The sequence below is a fragment of the Mastomys coucha genome, unplaced genomic scaffold (assembly GCF_008632895.1).
Source record: "Mastomys coucha isolate ucsf_1 unplaced genomic scaffold, UCSF_Mcou_1 pScaffold3, whole genome shotgun sequence".
Classification (NCBI taxonomy): Eukaryota; Metazoa; Chordata; class Mammalia; order Rodentia; family Muridae; genus Mastomys; species Mastomys coucha.
This window is the reverse complement of record NW_022196909.1, coordinates 12614722-12636462: the sequence shown is the minus strand read 5'-3', so window position 1 is coordinate 12636462 and position 21741 is coordinate 12614722. Positions and strand designations below refer to the sequence as shown.

Genomic DNA, 21741 nt, shown 5'->3' with positions numbered 1-21741 from the left:
TAAAGGTATGCACTACCCTGCTGAGTCCTGCATGGCCTTTCAGAAGGAAGTATGTAACACAGTTCCCATCCCTGGAGCAGAGTTAACAGGGCAAGGGCCTCCACTAGTGTTGATAGTTCCTAGGCATGAGGCTTGTTTGTATAATAATGTACATATTTTTATGTTCCTCCTCTGGGGACTGCTCTCCCTGCAAAGGTTAACGACTCCATGAAAATTAGAAACAGCACGAATCCAAGGAGTGAGAGTATGTCCAGTGTTCCTGAGCAAAAATGCCAGCCCTTAAGGCTGTGGGAAAGAACTCTGAAAACACGAGTTCAAAATAAATTAGGATTTCTCAACTATGCAAAATATAAGGATGCAATATGAGTTATATGAGGGGCTTTACAGACCTAAAAGAACTGAGGCAGCACTAGGAACCAGCTTGTCAGAAGGGTACTAAGGAAGGAGATGAAGAGATTTAGAGAACTTTGGTTGGAAAACTCACGAATTACTTAAGATACCTAACACAGCTCTTTTAGAATTTTTTTCTAGAAGCTTTTCTGACTTTGGTTGGAAAACACATGAGCTATTCAGAGAGCTTTTAGAATTTTTTCTAGCACGAGAGAGCTGTCTCAAGCAGAAAGCTATCCCGAGCAGACTGCAGAGCCAAGAGCTATCTACAGAGCTGTCTGGAGAGCCATCTCGAGCAGAATGCAGAGCTGTCACTTGTACCCATGATTGACTTCAAGTTGTTCTGTTGCTGCTCCAAACACCCCTTCCTCAGAACCCCTCTCCAAGCCGAGGCTGGTCCTTGGCACTAACCCACATGGCTCATGTTTCTGTTTTAAAATTCATATTCTACATAGGGTGTAAAGATTTGCTGTAAATTAACACATAGTTGCACACACGTCATTCCAGCACTGGGAGTAAGGCAGGAAGATCACACGTCGAAGGCCAATCTAGACTGCACAATACAGTAAGACCTTGTCTCAAAAAGCAAAGCAGCAACAACAAAAATAATTACTATGAGTTAGGCTGCGCTCAATGGCATGCATCAGTACTTGCTGATAATCAAGGGGGCGAAGCAAGGAGATTCTTGAGCCCAGAGATTCAAGGTTAGCCTGAATGGTAGCACAGTGAGATCCAGTCCTTAAAAGGAAAGAAATGCGTAAGGTGTTAGAGAGACGGCTCGGCAATTAAGAGCTGAGCTTTCAGAGGACCCAGGTTCAATTCCTAGCACCCTCATGGTGGCTCACAACTGTCTGTAACTCAAGTTCCAGGGGATCTGACACCTCTTCTGGCCTCTTTGGACACTAGGCATGCATGTGGCAAGCATTCATTGATGCAGGCAAAACACCATACACCATACAGAACAGAAAAGTAAGAAAAAAATACAAAAAAATTTTAAAGTATAAGTTGTTTTAAATACATACTTAGCAGAATTTAGACAGGGCCAGTTTACTTTTGTTTTATTATAATAGTGATTTTAGCTTTTTAGGGCTTACAGGAAAATCAAATTTTTTGAGTGATTAAATTTTAACATTGTCTAAGATGAGATTCCATTTGGGAGAAGCAGTATAAAATAAAGTTGTATTGTATTTTACTTGATTGATTTTTTTTCCTTGGTACACTCTTTGGGGTTGGGAGGGACTCACTATGTAGACCAGGCTAGCCTTGAATTTACAGAGACCTATTTGTCTTTGCCCCGAGTGCTAGGATTAAAAGCATGTGCCACTTTTGGGTGGGTGGGAAGTGGAGAGGAGTTGGGGGAAGGGAAACCAAAATCAGAATATATTGTTTGAAAAAAAAATAGTCTATTTTCAGAAACAAAAAAAGCACGTGCAACCATGCCTGGCTTTTAGTACACTACTTCTATGTCTGATGTCTGTAGATGGGCAGAGAAGTTAGACCGCCTAACGAGCACAGCAACAAAAGATCCAGAAGGGTTTGTGGGGCATCCTGTAAATGCATTCAAGTTAATGAAACGGCTGAACACTGAGTGGAGCGAGCTGGAGAATCTGATCCTCAAGGACATGTCAGACGGTAAGTTTAAAGGGCCATCGGAACGAAAAACTAACTCAGTTCCTCAGTGCATCAAGTGCCTATGATGCAATTGAAGGATTGCACTAATGTTTGGCTTGACTAGAGATAAGTGAAATCTGGAACATTTGATCTAAAAAAATAGTAGCGTGACAACATGGGTAATTTTACCTTTTGATCTTCAGAAATGATTAGATTATTTGACATTTCATTTCTAAAGATAAAAACAATGGGAGTTGTGTTATTAACAGAAGTGTTAGCTGTGTTCTACCTGATTAGGGTTATTTTTCTTAATGTAGGCAATCATTTAAAACATTGACACTTCCGACATCAATTCTCAAAAGTCTTTGTACATGAAATAACAAAACTGTAGTTGGAGTGTTGGTGTTGTAGATAACAACAAACACAGAAAACTAAGCCTGGAGCTTGAGCAGGTAAAGGGATTATGTAGTGTACAATAGGAGCACAAGTATTGGTTGAATGATTGCTGACTGATACAAAAGAAAAAAGAAAAAAAAAAGTTACAAGCTATACTATCCCTGAAGGTAAAGTACTCCGTAGAGCGCTTGCCTGCCAGTGTGGGTGAGCAATAGGGCAGCTGTAGTCTCTCTATCCATGGTGCTCACAGCCACAGCTCCAAAATGCCAAGTGGAAAACTTGAAAAATCGTAAGATTTAAGTTTTGTGGCTCTCTGACTGGTGAGATGAACTCTCCAGTTGCCCTGCTTGGATTCAAGGCCCCCTTTCTTGCAGCATATCCCCGCTCTTGGTCCTTAGCCCTCTGTTTAAGTAACCTTTGGAGCACACATGGTCCCCAAGTGCAAGGTTTAAGATGCTGCACTCTGGATGTGTCAGAGAGAAGGAACAGGGCGTTCTTGTAAGTGCAAGTTCTTGACTTAGAACTGAAGAAAAATGTGTAGAAGTTGCTAAAATTCTTGGTAAGAGTAAGTCTCATGTTCATTAAATTGGGAAGGAAAAAGAAATTGTTTATAGTTTTCCTTTTGCACCTCAGATTACAAAAGCTGTTGCCCACATTTCCTGATGAGCACCTCGGTTAGCTAGAAAAGATACTGAGCTTTTGCATGATGGAAGAAAAACTTATCTATAGGGTTTTGGTACCATCCATGCCCTCTTCCAATTACAAAAAGTTCTGCATGTGTCTCCTGTGGGTAGGGGGGAAACACTACTACCTATAGGACTATGAAATGTAATGGCAGATGCTGTGGGTACTAATTTACCATAAGCAGGTTTTCCCATGTCTTAACGCCCTGAGAACAGTTATAAGGAAACACACCGTTTGTTTCTCCTACACTCCTATTCTCTCTCTGTCTCTGTCTCTGTCTCTGTCTCTCTCAAGTCATGACCGGGGTTCTTTTATAATGGGAACCTTGAGACTTTGGCATTTTTTTTCTGTGTGGTAGTCATCCCATAATTACACATTTATACATTTTATATATATATAAAATCACATATAATTTTTTTTCTTTTTTAACTTAAGGAGAACTTAAGCAACATTTTTGGTTTTATTTTGATTCATAAGAAAAATAGGAGCCAAGTGGAGTGGTGTACACCTTCAATCTCAGCACCCAAGTGGCAGAGAGGCAAGCAGGTATCCGTGAGGTCGAGGCCAGCCTGGCCTAGTAAGACCTAGTCTTGGAGAAAAAGAGAAAAGAAAAGAAAAGAAAAAAGAAAAAAAAGCCTATTACAGTCTTCTGTAAAACTTGCTTGTAGGATTTCTTGTGGGAATTGTTAGAGTTGGCTTAAAGTAGGAAATATTGATCGCAGTGCCAGTCTCCTTTCGGCTAGCTGTTCATCTGTACATTTCCGCTAATTTAACTAATACCTGATACTCGCTGATCAAAGTACATGCAGTTGACAATAAGTTAATGAAAATATTTGCAATGGTGACATTTGTGTTATTAAATTTTAAACCACATTTTGATATTGTTTTTAAAGGAGTGTTCATAATCCATTCTCCTTAGTTATTCTATATAGTTGTTAAGTAATTTATTTGTTAGCTTGATTTTACTATATTTTATATAAGTCCTGTAGTGTTTGTGTCTGTCAGGGAGAGGGTCCTGAGGATGGGACCCATGGCTTTGTGCATTTAGACAGGTACTCTACCATTGATCTGTATCAATCAGCTTTGTATTTCTGTTTCTGTGTGCCTTTGTGTATTTTTTTAAGACAGGGTCTCACTGTGTAGCACTGGCTGGCCTGGAACTCCCAGACTCGCCCTGCCTCCGCCCCACATGCTGCTGGGACTGAGGGCGTGTGCCGCGCGCCTGGCTTCCTTGGGCCAGTCTTGTGTGTTCCAAATCTCGCTTGCCATCCTCTTGTTTTTGTAGTTCTTGGTTCAGAGGCATGTCCTACCATCCTGGCCTCTGGGTGGGTTTGCTTTTTTTCTTTTTTTTTTCTCTTTTTTGATTGTTTTTTTCCTTGTTATTTTGTATAAAAACAATTACTATTAGTAATTAATATTAGTAGTTACTATTGGTAATTAGATCTTTACTAGTATGGATGTAATTTTGCAGTGACCTCGCAGTGCTTACATTTTAATGGGACTGGGAATTGAAGTTAATGGTCTGTTCCATCTCTGTGTTTATTCTTGTAAATGTAGAAATTTCATGGTAAGGTAGAAAACTGATAGGATATTTTTTTACACTCAATTTTTTCTGTTTCAAGGCTTCATCTCTAACCTAACCATTCAGAGGCAGTACTTCCCTAATGACGAAGATCAGGTTGGGGCAGCTAAAGCTCTGTTTCGTCTGCAAGACACCTACAATCTGGATACAAACACCATCTCAAAGGGTAATCTTCCAGGTAAGGGGACACTTCCACCCATGGATGTGTTTGCCGCTTAGCTGCTCTTCAGCCCACAAGGAAAATGTAATTTTTAATTAATTAATTAATTAATTAATTCACTTTACATTCCAATATCAGCCCCCAGCTCCTCTCAGTCTTCCCGGCACGCAGCTCCTTCCCCATACCCCCTCCCCTCCTCTCTGAGAAGAAAGAATATCATTTTATAGCAGGATCCCCTGCAATCCAGGCTGGCTTCAGACTCAAGTTCATGGCAATTCTCCTGTTTTAGCCTCCTGAGTCTGGGGTTACAGGCATATACTACTATACCTGGCTTTTCATCTTTAAGTTTTTAAACTGTAGCTTTTATTTAGTGTTTGTTTGTTTTGTTTTGTTTTGTTTTTTGGAGACAGTGTCTCTCTATTTAGTCATGGATGGCTTGGTATTCACAGAGATCTACCTGCGTCTGCCTCCTGAGAACAACCTAAGGAAGGAATTCTAGTAGTGTATAAGAAAAACTCATTTTTCGGATGTTTGTTTAGAGCATCTAATATTTCTTAAATGATTTGCATATGAAACTCTAAGATGATTAATCATCAAACATCTTATGTTTATTAACTAAAAGCTAAGATGTTCAGAATATGGGCAGATACCAAAAGGTTCTGTAGTGTGAGGCTGAAGAGATGGTTAGGGTGGTTAAGAGCAGTGGCTGCTCTTCCAGGGGACTTGGATTAAATTCCTAGCACATACAAGACAGCTTGTACCATCAGTAATTCCAGTTCCAGCGGATCAGGTACCTTTTATGGCTTCCATGTATACTGTGCACATATGTGGTCTATAAGCATACATGCAGGCAGAATACACATACACATATTTCTTTTTAAAAAAAAAGTTCTGTAGTATGAAACAACCTATTAAATATAATACATGACCTATTGGGGCCAAAAAGTTTAGGTTGCATTTGATTTTATGGTAAATTTCTTCCGTCACTGTCTTTCATTATTTCTGGAGAAATAAAAAGTATTGCCTCTGGTCAGACTGAAACTGGTTTTTTCAGTGACAAAATAAGACAGATGGTTATTGGTGAAGATACTTTCTGGTCCATCTCTCTTCATTTGGGCTAAGTCCTGGGATGGCAAATTTAATATATTATGTTAAGTAAGTTTTAAAATAAACTGGAATACTTAAGTGTTCAGATTTATGTATTTTATTTTCTGTTTCTATTAGGACTACATCATAACATTTGATAAGGTTATAGCATTTAAAACTTGGTTTCTGGTTTACAGCCCCCATTCAGTAGACATTAATTATGTCACATATGCAGTTATTAAGATCAGTACAAAGCTATAATAAGTAAGATAATACCTTTGTCAGCTAAGGCACGTAAGATCTCAAGATAACAAGGCAGTGAATGCCTGTATATATAGAGAGCCTGGCATCCAGCTAAGTGACAGGCACTCTGTATGACTTAACACACAGTTCCAGTGGAACATGCATGAGGTAGGAATGGGATTTGGTTTGCAAGAGTAGTGAGACGTGAAGCTAGAGAGGTAAGCAACACCATATCTTAGGGCTGTATTATTTCTCCCTTTTCCTTGCCTGTTTGTTCCTTTCACACCCACTATGGAATGTTTTCATTTTCAGATGCCATTGATTTTTTTTTTTAACTTGTTTCTAAAACCCAATTCCCAGACATTTTTTGGTAATAATTTTGAGTAGATCAGAATCACTTTACCAAAGCAGAATAGCTGAAGATCGTCTGCCCTTTGGCTTCTTCATACAACACGGCTGGTATTGGGTCATTTACAGAATGTTACTGTGCTGTCTGCATGTATTGATGTGTTCTTTCCCCTAATGTGCTTTGCATGGCCCCAAAACACTCAGTGTTGCTGAATCGTGAGCTCAGTTTAGACCTATACCAGCAGCCCAGTAATGAAGGTCAAACTTTAATATGATTCTCCCATTGCAGTTGTCTTTGCCTCGTCCCCGCCCACGTACCTCCTGTTCATCCATAACTCACCTATGCCTTTTTTTTCTCCTTCCTAGGCAGGTCCCTTCCTCCCCCTCGCCTTGTATTCTGGCTACACTGACTTAACAGCTGATATTATCAGACACATATCACAGTTGTCTTTTGGGGTCGGGATTACCTCACTCAGGATGACTTTCTTTTCCCCTAGCTCTTTCCACTTTCCTGTGATTTGTTCTTTTAACAGCTGAGGCATTAATAATACAAAAAATACATAGCTCCATATGGGTGCTGTGGCATGCATGTGGAAGTCAGAGGGCAGTTTGTGGAGTCGGTTCTCTGCTTCCACCATGAGTTTTAGATCAGGCTTGGAGCCTCACGCCTCTTCCTGCTGAGCACGTAGCCTTAGGCCCTCTAGGCACCTTCCCTGCCCCAGCTATGTAATCCTTATTATGCTATGTCATTTTGTCTGCTTACTAAATTACTAATTTTTGCTCTGTTTGTTTATTTACTTACTTATTTGAGATGGGGTCACTCCATATAGCTCTGATGGTCCTGGAACTAGACCAGGCTGGCCTTGAATTCACAGAGAATTCACTGCCTGCCTTTGCCTCCTGAGTGTTGGGATTAGAGGCGTGTGCTAACACGCCCAGCTAATTTTTGCTTTTCTTACAACTAAACAAATATTACAATGTTCAGATGAAAGTGAAGTAGTACTTGGAAAGTTATGCAACCCCGTATAGTACAATATGAAGATTGCTAATGCTCCCAGCTTCTGTTTGTTTTGTTTTTATAGGAGTGCAACACAAGTCTTTTCTAACAGCCGAGGACTGCTTCGAGTTGGGCAAAGTGGCCTACACGGAAGCAGATTATTACCACACAGAGCTGTGGATGGAGCAGGCCCTGTTGCAGCTGGAGGAGGGAGAGGCATCTACTGTGGATAAAGTCTCCGTCCTGGATTACCTGAGCTATGCAGTATACCAACAGGGAGACCTGGACAAGGCGCTCCTGCTCACCAAGAAGCTTCTTGAGCTAGGTATGTCATCTGCTCTGATGAACATGGGTTCTCCTGGGCGTAGATCTCCCTGCATAGGTACTGGTCCCTGCAGCCAGTCAGCCACGTGCTTCTGGAACCATCTGCTCTGATGAACATGGGCTCTCCTGGGCGTCGAGCTCACTGCATAGGTACTGGTCCCTGCAGCCAGTCAGCCACATGCTTCTGGAAGAAGTGTACAAGTCAGAAGATACACTTTGTCCTCTCCACATTAACTAGTAACTGAGGTTTCACCTAGCATACCACAGTGCTTGCTGTGTTCTCTGACGGTTTTCTCCAGGAATTTAAAAATTGGAACTAGCCGGGCAATTGTGGTGCACCCCTTGAATCTCTAGCACTTGGGAGGCAGAGGAGGAGGATCTCTCTGAGTTCAAGGCCAGCCTGGTCTACATAGTGAGTTCCAGGACAGCCAGGACTCTACACAGTGAGACCCTGTCTCAAAAAAACAAAACAAAACAAAAACAGTGAGTAAGTAAGAAACAGGATCAAGCCTAGATGACGAACTCAGCTGAAAATGTTTACTTACAGGGGCTGGGGAGATGGCTCAGTGGTTAAGAGCACTGACTGCTCTTCCAGAGGTCCTGAGTTCAATTCCCAGCAACCACATGGTGGCTCACAACCATCTGTAATGAGATCTGATGCCCTCTTCTGGTGTGTCTGAAGACAACTACAGTGTACTTACATATAATAAATAAGTAAATCTTTAAAAAAAGAAAAAAAATGTTTACTTACCGTGTGGTAATTGCCAACCAGTTTTCCTTTGAAGAACATTATTGCTTTGTTGCATTTCATAGTCATGTTAGAAAAATGATATGAGAATTAAACAAACAAACAAAAAAAGATGTATGTGTATATAGATGTGTCACGTGGGTAGTGATCACCAGGGCCAGACAGAAGAGGGTGTCACATCCCCTGAAAGCATGTGGGTGCTGGAACCCTGGCCCTTTCAAGAGCAGCATGTGCTCTTAACCACTGAGCCATGTCTCCAGCTGCCCAAATATCTTGGTTTCTACCCCAAGGCCTACTATACTGCAGTCTTTGGAAGTGGGGCCTCAGGATGTGTAAAATGATAAATTCAGGCACCCTTTGATACATTGTAAAGAAAGAATACTTAATGAATTATTTTATGATTAATTAGGTGATAGATGTTAGAAAAGTGAGACTACTCAAAAAGATTGATCATCTGAAAATGAACTTTATGGTAATTGATTTATTTCTTAGATAACGAATCAAGATATTAATTCAAATAACATTTGTTTTCCTGTCCTGTTTTTCTGTTGACTTAAATTATAGTTTGTATTCAATATAGAAAATATTATTAATATAGAAAAGAGGAATCAACTATTTTTTATTTTGTTATAGTATATACTCCCTTTTCTATACACTTTTCTCTCTTCCAAAATTAGGCTTTTATTATATGTCATGACATACATTGTGAGCAGTTTCAGAAGAACTAGAAATACTTTAATTCCACAAGCGATGTCTCTAACTTCCCGTTCTTTTTGTTTCTGTGTATGATTGGTTGGATTGGTTTTTCCTTACTAAAAGGTAGCTAAAAATTATCAGTAGCAATTTCTGAGGCAGTTAGCGGATTTTGGCATGTTTGAAAATTATATATTCAGTTTCCTCCTTTCTTCTTCCTTGGAAATTTGGAGCCGAAGTCTCCTCAGTCCTCAGATGTACGTTGGTCTGTGTTTGGCTGTGGCGAGAATCAGTTAGGAAGTGGGTCCATTTTGTCTTTACCATAGTGATTACTTTGGAGCCACAAAATTATCTTTTCACCATTACTTAAAATACACAGATGAGTAAGACTTTTTCTTTTTTTTTCTAGACAGTGTTTTTCTGTGTGTTCCTGTCTGTCCTGGAACTCACTGTGTGTGTAGCTTAGGCTGGCCTTGAACTAAGAGATCCTCCCTATCTCTGCCTCCTGAATGCTGGAAGTAAAGACATGCGTAGCCACCCCAGCTGAGTTAAGATTCTAAAGTGTCGTTTGACTTCAAACTGAACGAACATTGCTCTGGGGCTGATTAGTAAAGTTCTCAAAGCAGAAACAGTCGTTGCTGCCTGAAGGTACACACCTGTTCTGTCACCAGAGCTGTCGCTGTACAAAACTGTATGTCCTGGTTGACTGGATGGTACTGGTTTGCGTCTTGTCACTATAAGTGCCTCCTTTCTCAAAGGCATCTTAATTAGAAGATAAACCTTATATAATATAAACTGTTTCTATTGCTCTTTTGTGATGATTGAACAACTGTAAACTTGCCTATGTCCACACTTTATTTCTGTCTATTAGATCCTGAACATCAGAGAGCTAATGGTAACTTAGTATATTTTGAGTATATAATGAATAAAGAAAAAGATGCCAATAAGTCTGCTTCTGGTGACCAATCTGATCAGAAAACTACGCCAAAGAAAAAAGGGATTGCTGTGGATTACCTGCCAGAGAGACAGAAGTACGAAATGCTGTGCCGTGGGGAGGGTATCAAAATGGTAAAGTGGAAAAAGTCAATCGTGTGCATGTGTGTGCTGCTGTGTGGGAATGTGTCTGTGTTTGTACCCAGTACCAGAGGGATTCAAAGCTTTGTATATTGTATTCTCTGTGGGAAAAATCAGAATGACTGCACAAAATTGTATGTTGTGTTGCCTACTATGGACGAAAATGCATCGCTCTGCATGAGCTGCACACTAGTCCCCAAATTAACTGATAATGGAACGTTGTTAAGGTTAAATTTTTTTCTCTACCAAGCAACTAAAGCTAGGCTTTCTCTTTTGACGTTGAAGAGTGTTGACAGCCTAGTCACTCCTTGCAGGTGTCCATTGCACCACTTTGGACACGTCCCAGGACTGACTCCTGGCAACAAGTGTGTGTGCTTTTACTTTGGGAGCTAGTGAGCCCTGTGCAAATAAATAGACTTTGTTAGACTGCCTCGCCTTCCTCACGCATGTCATCTCTAAAGTGTAGCATGAGTGCTAGGCACCTTCCTGTCACTGAGAAAGTGCTCGAGGAAGACAGCTTTCAAAGGAGGGGAGCCTTATTCTGGCTCACAGGTCCAGAGATGTCGAGTCCGTAATCCATTCCATTCACTGGAATGGACCCATGGCAAGGCAGGACATCTTGGAGAGGATATGTGTTGGAGCAGAACTACTGATCCGGGCTGGAGAGATGGCTCAGTGGTTAAGAGCGCCGACTGCTCTACTGAAGGTCGTGAGTTCAAATCCCAGCAACCACATGGTGGCTCACAGCCATCCCGTAATGAGATCTGATGCCCTCTTCTGGGATATCTGAAGATAGCTACAGTGTACTTACATATAATAAATAAATAAATATTAAAAAAAAAAAAAAAACTACTGATCCATAGCATCAGAAGCAGAGAGCAGCAGGGATGGAATTCACATCGCCTGGGCGCACCCCAATGACTTTCCGTTAAGCCCCATTTCTTATAAGCTCTATCACCTACCAACCACACCACAGGCTAGAGACAAAGTGGAGAATTTAGGATCAATCTAGAGTCAAACTCAATAATATGTATCTTTTAGTGATAAGAACACACTAGAGACCATTATCATATCTTTACACATTTATAGAAGCTACCTAGTAATATCAAATGTGTACTTGGTTCTCAGATTTACAGTGATGAACTGTGTCTTTCTATCTGTTTTGTAAATCCAGGATTATTGGCTTGAAACAGTGTCTTATTCATTATGGAAGTTTGACCTTCTGCTTGTTATGGAGGCATCCTGCTTCCCCAGAAAGTTCTCTCTTACTTTCTTCAGCACTGGGGCTTGAACCCAGTGCCTTTGACCACTCTGTGTCCCCAAACCCTGAGGATCATTGATGACATTTTAAAGATCCTAAATGCATGTTGATTTGATGCGAAACATGTACCGGGCACTACTGCTTTGTGTGTAGTTCCAGAGGTCATCTGTGCATGTGTACACACATCATCATTATTGTTGCAGAGATCGTCTGTGTGTGTATGCACATGTGTGTGTGTGTGTGTGCGTGTGTGCGTGCACAAACATTGTTATTGTTTCTAGCTGACATACGGATGAACACTGAGCAATTATTCTAACACATGTGTTACTTTCTTTATGTGTAGACTCCCCGGAGACAGAAAAGGCTGTTCTGCCGCTACCATGACGGAAACCGGAACCCTAAATTCATCCTGGCTCCAGCCAAGCAGGAGGATGAGTGGGACAAGCCTCGGATTATTCGTTTCCATGATATTATCTCTGATGCAGAAATTGAGATTGTCAAAGATTTAGCAAAACCAAGGGTAATTTTTTTTTCTTCTCAGTGTACTGAATGTGTATGTTAATCCTTTCTCTGCAAGGCGACAGGAAGGATACTTGGGGTGGCCATAACTCTAGATGGCTCTAACTGTTACTGCCTCAACACAGCGGGGGTAACTTAAGAGTTTACACTAGTTGTCTCAGTTTGTTATCAACACAAGTAATATATCCAGTAGCCGGGCTTGAAACAGTGAGTAATGAAAACCATAGATTTGCAATCATTCACAAAGAATCTCCAGTTTGCTGTCTTACTGGAAGACCGTTTGCGTATGGTAGAGCTCTCAGTACCACTCAAAGCTCAATTTTTTCATACCTAGTATTTTTATACTATTATTTCTGAATGAATACTCCCAAGTATTATAATTTTCCTTTAGGCATAATGATAGTAGAAAAATATCATTAGGAACAGATATCTTGCTAGTTTTTTTCTTTTTGAAAGACTTATTTATTTACTTTATGTATATGAATACACTATAACTGTACAATGGTTGTGAGCCTTCATGCGGTTGCTGGGAATTGAACTCAGGACCTCTGCTCACTCTAGCCCCACTCACTCTACCTATTTATTATTATATGTAAGTACATTGTAGCTGTCTTCAGACACACCAGAAGAGGGCGTCAGATCTCATTACGGATGGTTGTGAGCCACCATGTGGTTGCTGGGATTTGAACTCAGGACCTTGGGAAGAGCAGTCAGTGCTTTTAACCCCTGAGCCATCTCTCCAGCCCCATCTTGCTAGTTTTAAAATAGTATTATAATTACCAAATTTTAGTTTATTATCATGATTTTGTTAAATTTTTCTTTTATGTGTATGGGCGTTTTGTTTGCATGTGTGCCTGTACCATATGCGTGCAGTGCCCGTGGAGGCCAGAGGGCGTCAGAGCCTCTGGTACTGGAATTACAGATTGCTGCGTTCTGCCTATGGTGCAGGGAATCGAACCTCAGTGCTCTGAGCTGCTGAGCCGTCTCTCCATGTTAGTAAGAAAAAGAGTTGGATGTGAATTATGCCTGATTCTACACTTCTAGTGTTTGGCATAGAAACTTGCCTTTGGTTTGAGGTCTTGGAGACTACCTCTCAGCCCTTGCCTTTTCCTTCCTCTTGTTCTTTAAGACAGTACGTCTTATTAAAGATAAATTGCAAAATTTTGTAGACATTATTAAATACATTCTGATTATTAGTTTTTTCTGTAATATGTAAGGTTGGTCGTTTCTATAAAGGCTGAGGTCGTGAATGAATATTCTTGAGGGCCTTGTCGGCTGTGTGGTCTCTTGTCGTGACTGCTCAGCTCTGCCATCTGGTGTAAAGCCAAAGAAAACAGGAAAATAAAATCCTACAATCAAGATTTTATTTCTAAAAGCTGGTGGCAGCTTATTTGGGCCTGTTGGTCGGGTGTGGACATACTTAGATAAATTGGAGATTTTTTTAAGTTTTATTATTTTTCCAAATTAACACTTTTTTTCCTTTAAATCATGTAGTTTTTGTGATGCATCTGGGTGCTGTCCAGGGATCTAGCAAATCGGCTGCCAAGCAGAACACCTCTTAAAATTATTCCATATTTTCTCATTCTCTTTTGAATTCCTAACTCAGTCCTGTATTTATGGTCAGATCCAGTTTACCAGTATTTCTTGGTAGAGTATTTGTTAAGAATTCACTTTTGAGATGGAAGGCCTCAATCTTCATAGGAAATATTTTAGTTGCGAATATTTTTGATCCGTAAATTTAGTGGCAGTGAATGTTAATTTTTCTGTCATTTCAGCATCACCCTCCCATTTAAAAACATTTTTGTATTCTCTTGGCTGTCAACATTTCTGTTAACACTAGGCATTCCTTTTATAGACGTGGCTGCAGAAAGAAAAGAAATTTTACTGTACATATTATTGAGTACCTACTACCTCTTAAAAAAAGAATGACCTTACAACAAATTTTAGACAATATTGACCTTGTAATCATGTTGTCATTGGAGTTACAATCTGAGGTTTTAGAGTCAATTAATTAATGGCCATTCTTATAACTATAAATGGTACTTTGCATTTTAGAAACTTTTCTTCACGCTATCAGTGTTCTGTCTGACCAAAGACATTAATTTCAACCTTTTCTGTTTGCATGGCTTCTATTCATGCACTAAAAAGCAAGTAAAATAGTTTCTAAGAAACATAAAACTAACTGACTTTCAAGGCTCAACCCAAGGTGATTGGAAGGGTATTGAGTTATTTTCTATTCACCCTCTTTTGTTTAAAGAAGAAAGGAAAAAAAAAAAACAGCGTTCTGGCTGGTTAGGTAAATGTGATCATTTTTTGTCTTGTAATACAACTATTCTGACGGTTGGCTTCACAGCTGAGGCGAGCCACCATTTCAAACCCAGTAACAGGAGCCTTGGAGACGGTACATTACAGAATTAGCAAAAGGTAAGATTGGATGCCGAATATTTTTCCTCCTCATGAGTGTTTTGAACATCCTACCAGAATTCTTCTTAACAGAAGTGGAACACCTCCAGTCTCCTGCTCACGTGGCCGCCTTACACTTCATGAGCAGAGTGCTTGTGTTTCACGGGCTTTCCCTTGACTAGAAGTCCTGTTTTTAATCTCTGATTGGTCTCCCGTTTCAGGAACCAAGTGCACTGTAGTGATCAGGTCTTAAACACTCAGGAAGTTGCCTGGGCCTTTTCTCTTCCCTTCGTTGTGAGAGTGTAAAATAGAGAGAGAAAGAGGAGCAGTGTGTTCATCCGGGGTGCAGTGCTGCACACACCCTCCCTTGTGATTGTATGCTGTTGTATTTTGCCTCCAGTCTGTCCTTGTCATACGGAGTAATCTGGATTGAAGCTTTTTACTTAAAAAAAAAAATCATAAGAAGTCACTGGCCCACAAGGTGGCTGTGGAAAGAGCAGCTTGCTTCCGAGCTCAGCCTTCCAAACCACTTCTTACCTCCGTTGACTTGGATGGTTTAGAGAAAAGACAGTTTGTCTTGATGAAAGCTTTAAAACGATCAACTACTTTACAGTACCTGTTGATCTATATCTGAAGCATTAAGCTTCTAGGCTTGGGAGAGCCCCTGTGAAACCCTCTGCTGCGGATCACTGACATACAGCCTCAGAGGGCTCCAGTTTTAAAAAAGTGAAAGGACAATAAGTACATTTACAGGCAAATTCTGTCAACCGTCTTCTCCTGACTCAGAAGTGGCCGTTCTTGCCACCTCTCTGAGTGTTTTGCTGATTCGAACCATTACCCACCAGGCAGACCAATCTGAATCCTTCCAGTCACCTGTGGCTTGGCAAAACAAAGCGAATACAGCCCAGATGGCCTGCTGGAGTGTAAGCCTTGTCCTTTCTCTTTTTTCTTTTTGTAGCTGAGCCGAGCTACAGTACATGACCCTGAGACGGGGAAATTGACCACAGCACAGTACAGAGTATCTAAGAGGTAAGGGAGCCATGGACAGAACTTGAGGCATATTTGGAGTGCTCGCTCTTGAGGATCTTTTGACAAGATATGTGCCATAGTTCCTAAGACCTAGATTGCAGGTGAAGCTTTTGGTATCTGTGCTTGGTTTTCACGATGGACCAATAATCAGATACCGGCAGTCCAATGCATTTCCCAGTCATTGGATAAAACATTTCCCAGTCCTAGTATCAAATGCCTGGAGAGGCTCTGGCAGTGCTAACTGATAGGGAAGACCTTCTAAAAGGCTCTGCACAGAGCAAGAAGGCCCAAGGCAAACTCTGCCATGAAGCTGGGGCTAATCTATGGGTCACTAGAAGCTGTTGAAGAAATGCCCAGAAGGACAAAGAAACTTCTACAAATCAGTTTAGAATCCCTTGCTTTTAGCAACATTTAGAAGTAATTTAGAGTTAACCACGGTCAACTTAGCTGCATAACTCAGAGTTAGGGGCTGAGTGAGTTAGTATAACATTGACTTCGATGACCCACAGGATGAAGGCTTCGCAGATCACAGTGAAAACAGAAATGTCATTGCACTGAATTGTTTTAGTCTAATCCTAAGTAATGTTTTTCCACAGATGCAACAATTATAGAAATACATTGCCCATCTTGTTACTTATATTGATAGTAATTGCTCAATCAGTTGCATATAATAATAGTTGAAATAACTCAATCGGAAGCTACTATTTTTTGAAATTGTTTTAAAGGTGTTTTTTGATGAGTGTATGTGAGTCAGGGTGTGTGCATGGCACAGTGGGTATGCAGAGGTCAGAGGTTCTCTGGGTCTGTGAGTCTGTTCTCGCCTTCCACCTTGTTGAAGCATGGTCTTGCTTTTTATGTGTGCCATGCTGTGTACTCAGGACTGGCTGGCCCCTGAGGTTCCAGGTAATCAAGTCTCCCGGCTTTACCTCTCATCTTTGCATAGGAGGGCTAGAATTATAGACATTTTGTTTTGTTTCAGTTTTTGAGACAGGGATTCTCTGCGTAGACCAGGCTGACCTCAAACTCACAGAGATCTGCCTCCCTCTGTCTCTCAAGTGCTGGGATTAAAGGCACAAACCACTACTGCCTGGCCAGATATGGGTTTTGTTTGCTTGTTTGTTTGTTTGTTTTTATGGAGATGGAACTCAGGTTTTTATGGTATGATCTTGTATCTGAGCTACTTTGCTAGCCCTAAAGATACTATTGTTAACATGAACATTTATGTAACAGGAAATTTATATTTTGTTAGTTTTATAAATATTTTTGTACTAGAGAACTACAGTGTGATGAATGTATTTTTTTGTGTAAAATTAGAACTCTAGATTAAAGTTTCTCAATATCAACATTTTTGATATTAAAACTTTTGTATATAATATTTTTTCTCTCTTTTTTTTATGAATTGTTATTTTTTGTAGTATTGGGATTTGAACCTAGGGCTTCTGGCTGGGCAAGCACTCTACCACTGAAATATATTCCCTGTCTAAGGTCTAAGGTGTAGCCCAGGTTACCACTTGTCTGGATCATCTTGCTTTGTCCTCTTGCAAGTACCACCATGGTTGACAATTGATCTTTTGAATCAGGTCATTCAGTGCTGGTGGTGGCTCTTTGAGCAAGGTTAGCAGCACTCCCTACATGTCACAACTGGAGGAAGGTGTAGGGAAAGTTACGTTGCTTGCTGTGCCTTGGTAGGACAAGTCCCCACTACCACCCCCACTCTCCACTCTCCCCTCTCCCTTCTCCCCGTGTTGAAAACCACTGACTAGAGGTCAGTGAAAATGCAAGTTCAGAGTTCAGGGAGGGGGAATTGTGTGAGATTTCCAAACACTGTGCTTATTTTTAAAAATGTTTTAGATTACATTTTATTTATGTGTGCATGTACATAAGCATATGTTTATGTGCATGTGTGTATACATATATGATTACACACATGCAGCATGCAGTTCATATATGATCAGAGGACAGTTTGTAAGCTAGGGTGATGGTGCATGCACTCAGGAAGCAGAGGCAGGCAGATTTCTATGAATCAGAGGCCACCATGGTCTACACAGTGAGTTTCGGGGCATTTGGGGCTACACAGTCAGACCCTGGAGCTCAAACTCAAGGCATCAGCAGGCTTGGCAGTACTTATACACCTTGGTAGTCCTGTTCATGTTTTGTTTTTAAAGCCAGATAATAGCGAGCATCAGATCAGTGTGGTGTTGAGTATTTTAAATACATTAAAAAGCAATCATTTTCTAGACGTTATCAACATTTCAGACTAATGTGATGAAATAATTGGAAACAAAGGTATTTTGAAAGTTGAAATACAAATTAAGAAACAGTGCATACATTTTAACAAGGACTTTAGGAGTCACTGAAAAAAAAATCAAAGATTACTAGTATAACAGAAGTAAAGCAGCTAGGTATGTGAGCCGATTCAATACTGCCATACCTTTTTTTGACAAATTAATAATAAATACATTTTTAGAAATCAGCATACATATTCTGTCTTGCCTGTTCCATTCCTTGACTCCTGTGTCAGTAAGTGTTGGGGGAGAAAAAGAATGGTTTGGGTTTTTTAGTTTTGTTTATGGGTTTTTTTTCTTTTTCTTTTCTTTTTTATTTCTAGTATGCTCATGATTGAGACCTCTCTAAGAAAAGATAGATTACCAAGAGAAAAGTGCAGAAATTTACTTAGTACATGTTCTCATGATTCAAGACTTTGAGAAAGAAGGCCCAAAGAAGCAGAAAGCTGCATTTTGATAGAGTAGATGGTTGGACAATGGTGATGCCATCTCCCAGTAATAAACTGGAGGGATGGCCACTGGGTCTGCTTCTTCAGACACTGGCATTTCTGTGCCTCAGAATGGTGAAAATCCTGTGGCCCGCTTGCCACATTTGAGAATGGAAGGTCCTGCCTGACCTTACATGAGACATGGATAAATTAAAGTCTGTTATGGTCTGCTTTAGATTTAGTTATCGGAGCAGTTACCCTTAAGGAACGCCAACAGATAGTGAGGAGTTGCAGAAACTAATTCAGGTGAATTCAGTCTAAGACATGGTTTACCGTGCTTCTGCAAATGAAATCAATCTTAATTTCAGGCTTCGCCTAAGCTTATTTTCCATTCTGTTATCAAAATATAATCTTATCTATAAAAGTGAATTCCTTCAGCCAGGCATGACTGTGCATGCTTGTAATCCCAACACTCAGGAGGCTGAGACCAGGGAATCTGTGTGAGTTTGAAGTCAGCCTGGTGTGCATAGTGGGACCCTGTCTCAAAACAAGGCATCCCCATAAGGCCTTTCCATATTTCAGAGACTTATGCATACATTTAATGTTTTTACTACTGTAAAGCTAGTAAGTAGTTTAAGTTCTCCTGTTTTGGATGCGTCTAGGAATACTTAAATGCGTAGATGTGTCCCCCCCCTGCCATCCAAAAAGGAGGTAAAGGGAGGAGAACTGCTTCAATGGTAAAGGATAAAAACACACTTTCATCAGTGAAGTGTTTCAGATTGTATTTTTGAAAGCTTTCTTGTTTATAAAATAAATGTGAAGAAGGAATACCCAGCCAAGTACATCACTGGACTCACCAGTTGCAAATAAATTGTGTTGAAAGTGATCCCCAACTGTTTTCCTATAGCTAAGTACTTTCAGACGAACTTTTATGTATTCTAGTTTTATAACCCTGAAAAGTAGCTGTCTCAGATGTGTTGAGAAAGACTAGTCATACTTGACGTTATACATCCTAAGCGGCTACAGAAGGCTTGCAGCCAGTAGCATTTAATGGCCGGGAATAAATTCTTGGCAAAGAGTGGTGTGTTTTAAACAAACTAAAGAGAAATGAATTTTATATTTCAATGACTTTAAATTTTATTTTTAAAGAAACTTGTGTCAAACTAAAAATATGCTCAGAGAGAGAAACAGAGAAGGGGAGGCCTTAGCTATTAAAGAAGCTTCCTTCTGGAAATATTGAGTATTTTAACAAAATATTAGAGGAGGAATTTCATTGATGGATAAATGGATAGATGCAGATGCGTGTTGTCACGAGTAGGAGTCAAGTTTTCTTTGTGGTCAGCCGATGGCCTCGTGTGTTAAACAAGTGTTCCATCCTGTGCCGTGTTCCTGGCCCCCATTCAGGGACAGGGTCTTACTACATTTCTCATGCATAGTTTGCCTTGAACTTGTGATCCTCCCGCCTCTGCCTCCCTAGTACTTACCCTAGCACAGGCCTGAGACACTGGGCATGGTTGTGAAAACCTGAATTTTGAACTTTATTTTAAATTTTGAACTGATAAATAAACCAATATTTTGTCTCCCTTATAAGTTATGATAAAAATGCTTCACAGAAGAAAAATGTGTGTTTTGATGTTAATATAATAATCCCTTTTGTTCTAGCAACATCTGCATTTTGTAAGATTCCAAAAAGGAACTTAATCTGTATTTGAAGACATTTCTAAATGATTATCTCATTTTCTGTAGAAGGAAAACAGATTTCAGCATCCAACAAATGGAATTTTCTTTGGCAAAGCATACATGGAAGTTTGCTACTATTTAAAACAAAGTTTAGGCTGGTAGTGGGTATGTGTAGTCTCTCTATGCAGTCATGACACTTGCTGTGTAGACCAGGCCTAGCCCCAGCTCACAGAGATCCTCCTGCTTCTGCCTAAGGGAGTGCTGGGATTGAAGGTGTGCACCACCACTCCCAGCCAGAAGGGTATAATACTGACTGTTTTCAAATTGTTTAAAACTGCCCTGATATGTAACAACACTGCCCTCTAATGGGTTGAATGTGGTTTTTCAAAGGAAGAGAATCAACAGATACACAGTATTATTGCTTAATTATTCTACCAAGACTATATATATATATATATAAGTTTCAGTCTTACTAATTAGTCTTTGCTTATCATCCAGCACTTAAAAGAATTATTAAAAATTGGAAATGTTGCTCTTGGGAAATAGTACTTGAAGCCCAGAATTTTCATTTTCCTTTGCAAAGGAACAGCCTATTTGGTTTATAATAGCTAACTGTGACATGTTTGTTGTCACATCTCAGTTGTGGTAGGATTTGGATTGCATTACTTACATCTTCCATGGAGGTCTGTTAACTGTCCCCAAAATGGCCCCAACTTCACCTGCTTGCTTTCTACAAACTATGTGAGCCAACTTCCCTGTGATTCTTTTAAGATATATGTTAAAAGGAAATCAAGATTATTTAAAATAGAGGAATCTTACTTTTAAAAATATAGAAACACTAATTGAAAGTATGAGATTTTTCATGTATCCAAAAGGAAGATACTTGGCTATTTAACTTTTTTTTTTCGAGACACGGTTTCTCTGTGTAGCCCTGGCTGTCCTGGAACTCACTCTGTAGACCAGGCTGGCCTCGAACTCAGAGATCCACCTGCCTCTGCCTCCCAAGTGCTGGGATTAAAGGCGACGCAACGCTGCCGCCGCCGCCGCTGCCGCAGCCGCCGCCGCCGCCGCCGCCGCCGCCGCCGCCGCCGCCGCCGCCACCACCACCACCCTGAGGCTATTTAACTTTTAATGAGAGGGGCTGGAGAGATGGCTCAGTGGTTAAGAGCACTGACTGTTCTTCCAGAGGTTCTGAGTTCAAATCCCAACAACTACATGGTGGCTCGCAACCATCTGTAATGGGATTGGATGCCCTCTTCTGGTGTGTCTGAAGACAACTATAGTGTACTCATATACATAAAATTAAAAAATAAATTTTTTTTAAAAAGATAAAAAAAAACACTTTAATGAAAGATATGGTATATATAGAATTACCAAAACAGGTAGGTAGATGCAAGAGGATTAGGAGTTCAGGTCATAGTGAGTTCAAGGCCAGCCTGAGTCACATAAGATCCTGCCTCAAAACGACAATGAATCGACAATGAATCGGCATTTTAAAAGTCTGTGGCTGTGAGGAAGTAGAAGTCAGTTTCTGTCTTTGGGTAGTGAATTCATGTTAGGACAGCACAGGCTCCCCATTCGGAGCTGGCGTCACGGCATTTGACTGGAGCATACTTGACTACTTTGTGCCTAGTGTAAATAAAAAACTAGGGGCTTGGTCTATGCCCTCAGTGGTAAATATTTACCTAGCATTTGGAAGGCCCTAGGTTTCCCCCTCAGCACTGTAAACTGAAATATAATGAAAAATGATGTAGGGTTAGGGTTTTTTTTTTCTGGCCGGTGTGGGTTTTTAGCAAGAAC

General features: G+C 40.4%; 1 protein-coding gene across 2 annotated transcripts in view; it reads left to right on the top strand.

The window, feature by feature from the left end:
- P4ha1 (prolyl 4-hydroxylase subunit alpha 1) overlaps positions 1-21741 on the top strand; it is a 46986-nt gene that overhangs the window by 16401 nt on the left and 8844 nt on the right. The window contains exons 4-9 of one of the 2 annotated variants that reach the window (XM_031346553.1): positions 1871-2022; positions 4704-4841; positions 7583-7822; positions 10134-10330; positions 11941-12117; positions 15478-15548. In XM_031346553.1, the coding sequence (XP_031202413.1) occupies positions 1871-2022; positions 4704-4841; positions 7583-7822; positions 10134-10330; positions 11941-12117; positions 15478-15548 (975 nt within the window). Of the gene's footprint in view, positions 1-1870; positions 2023-4703; positions 4842-7582; positions 7823-10133; positions 10331-11940; positions 12118-14469; positions 14541-15477; positions 15549-21741 lie in introns of both variants that reach the window. The other variant, XM_031346554.1, reaches the window with a different exon arrangement.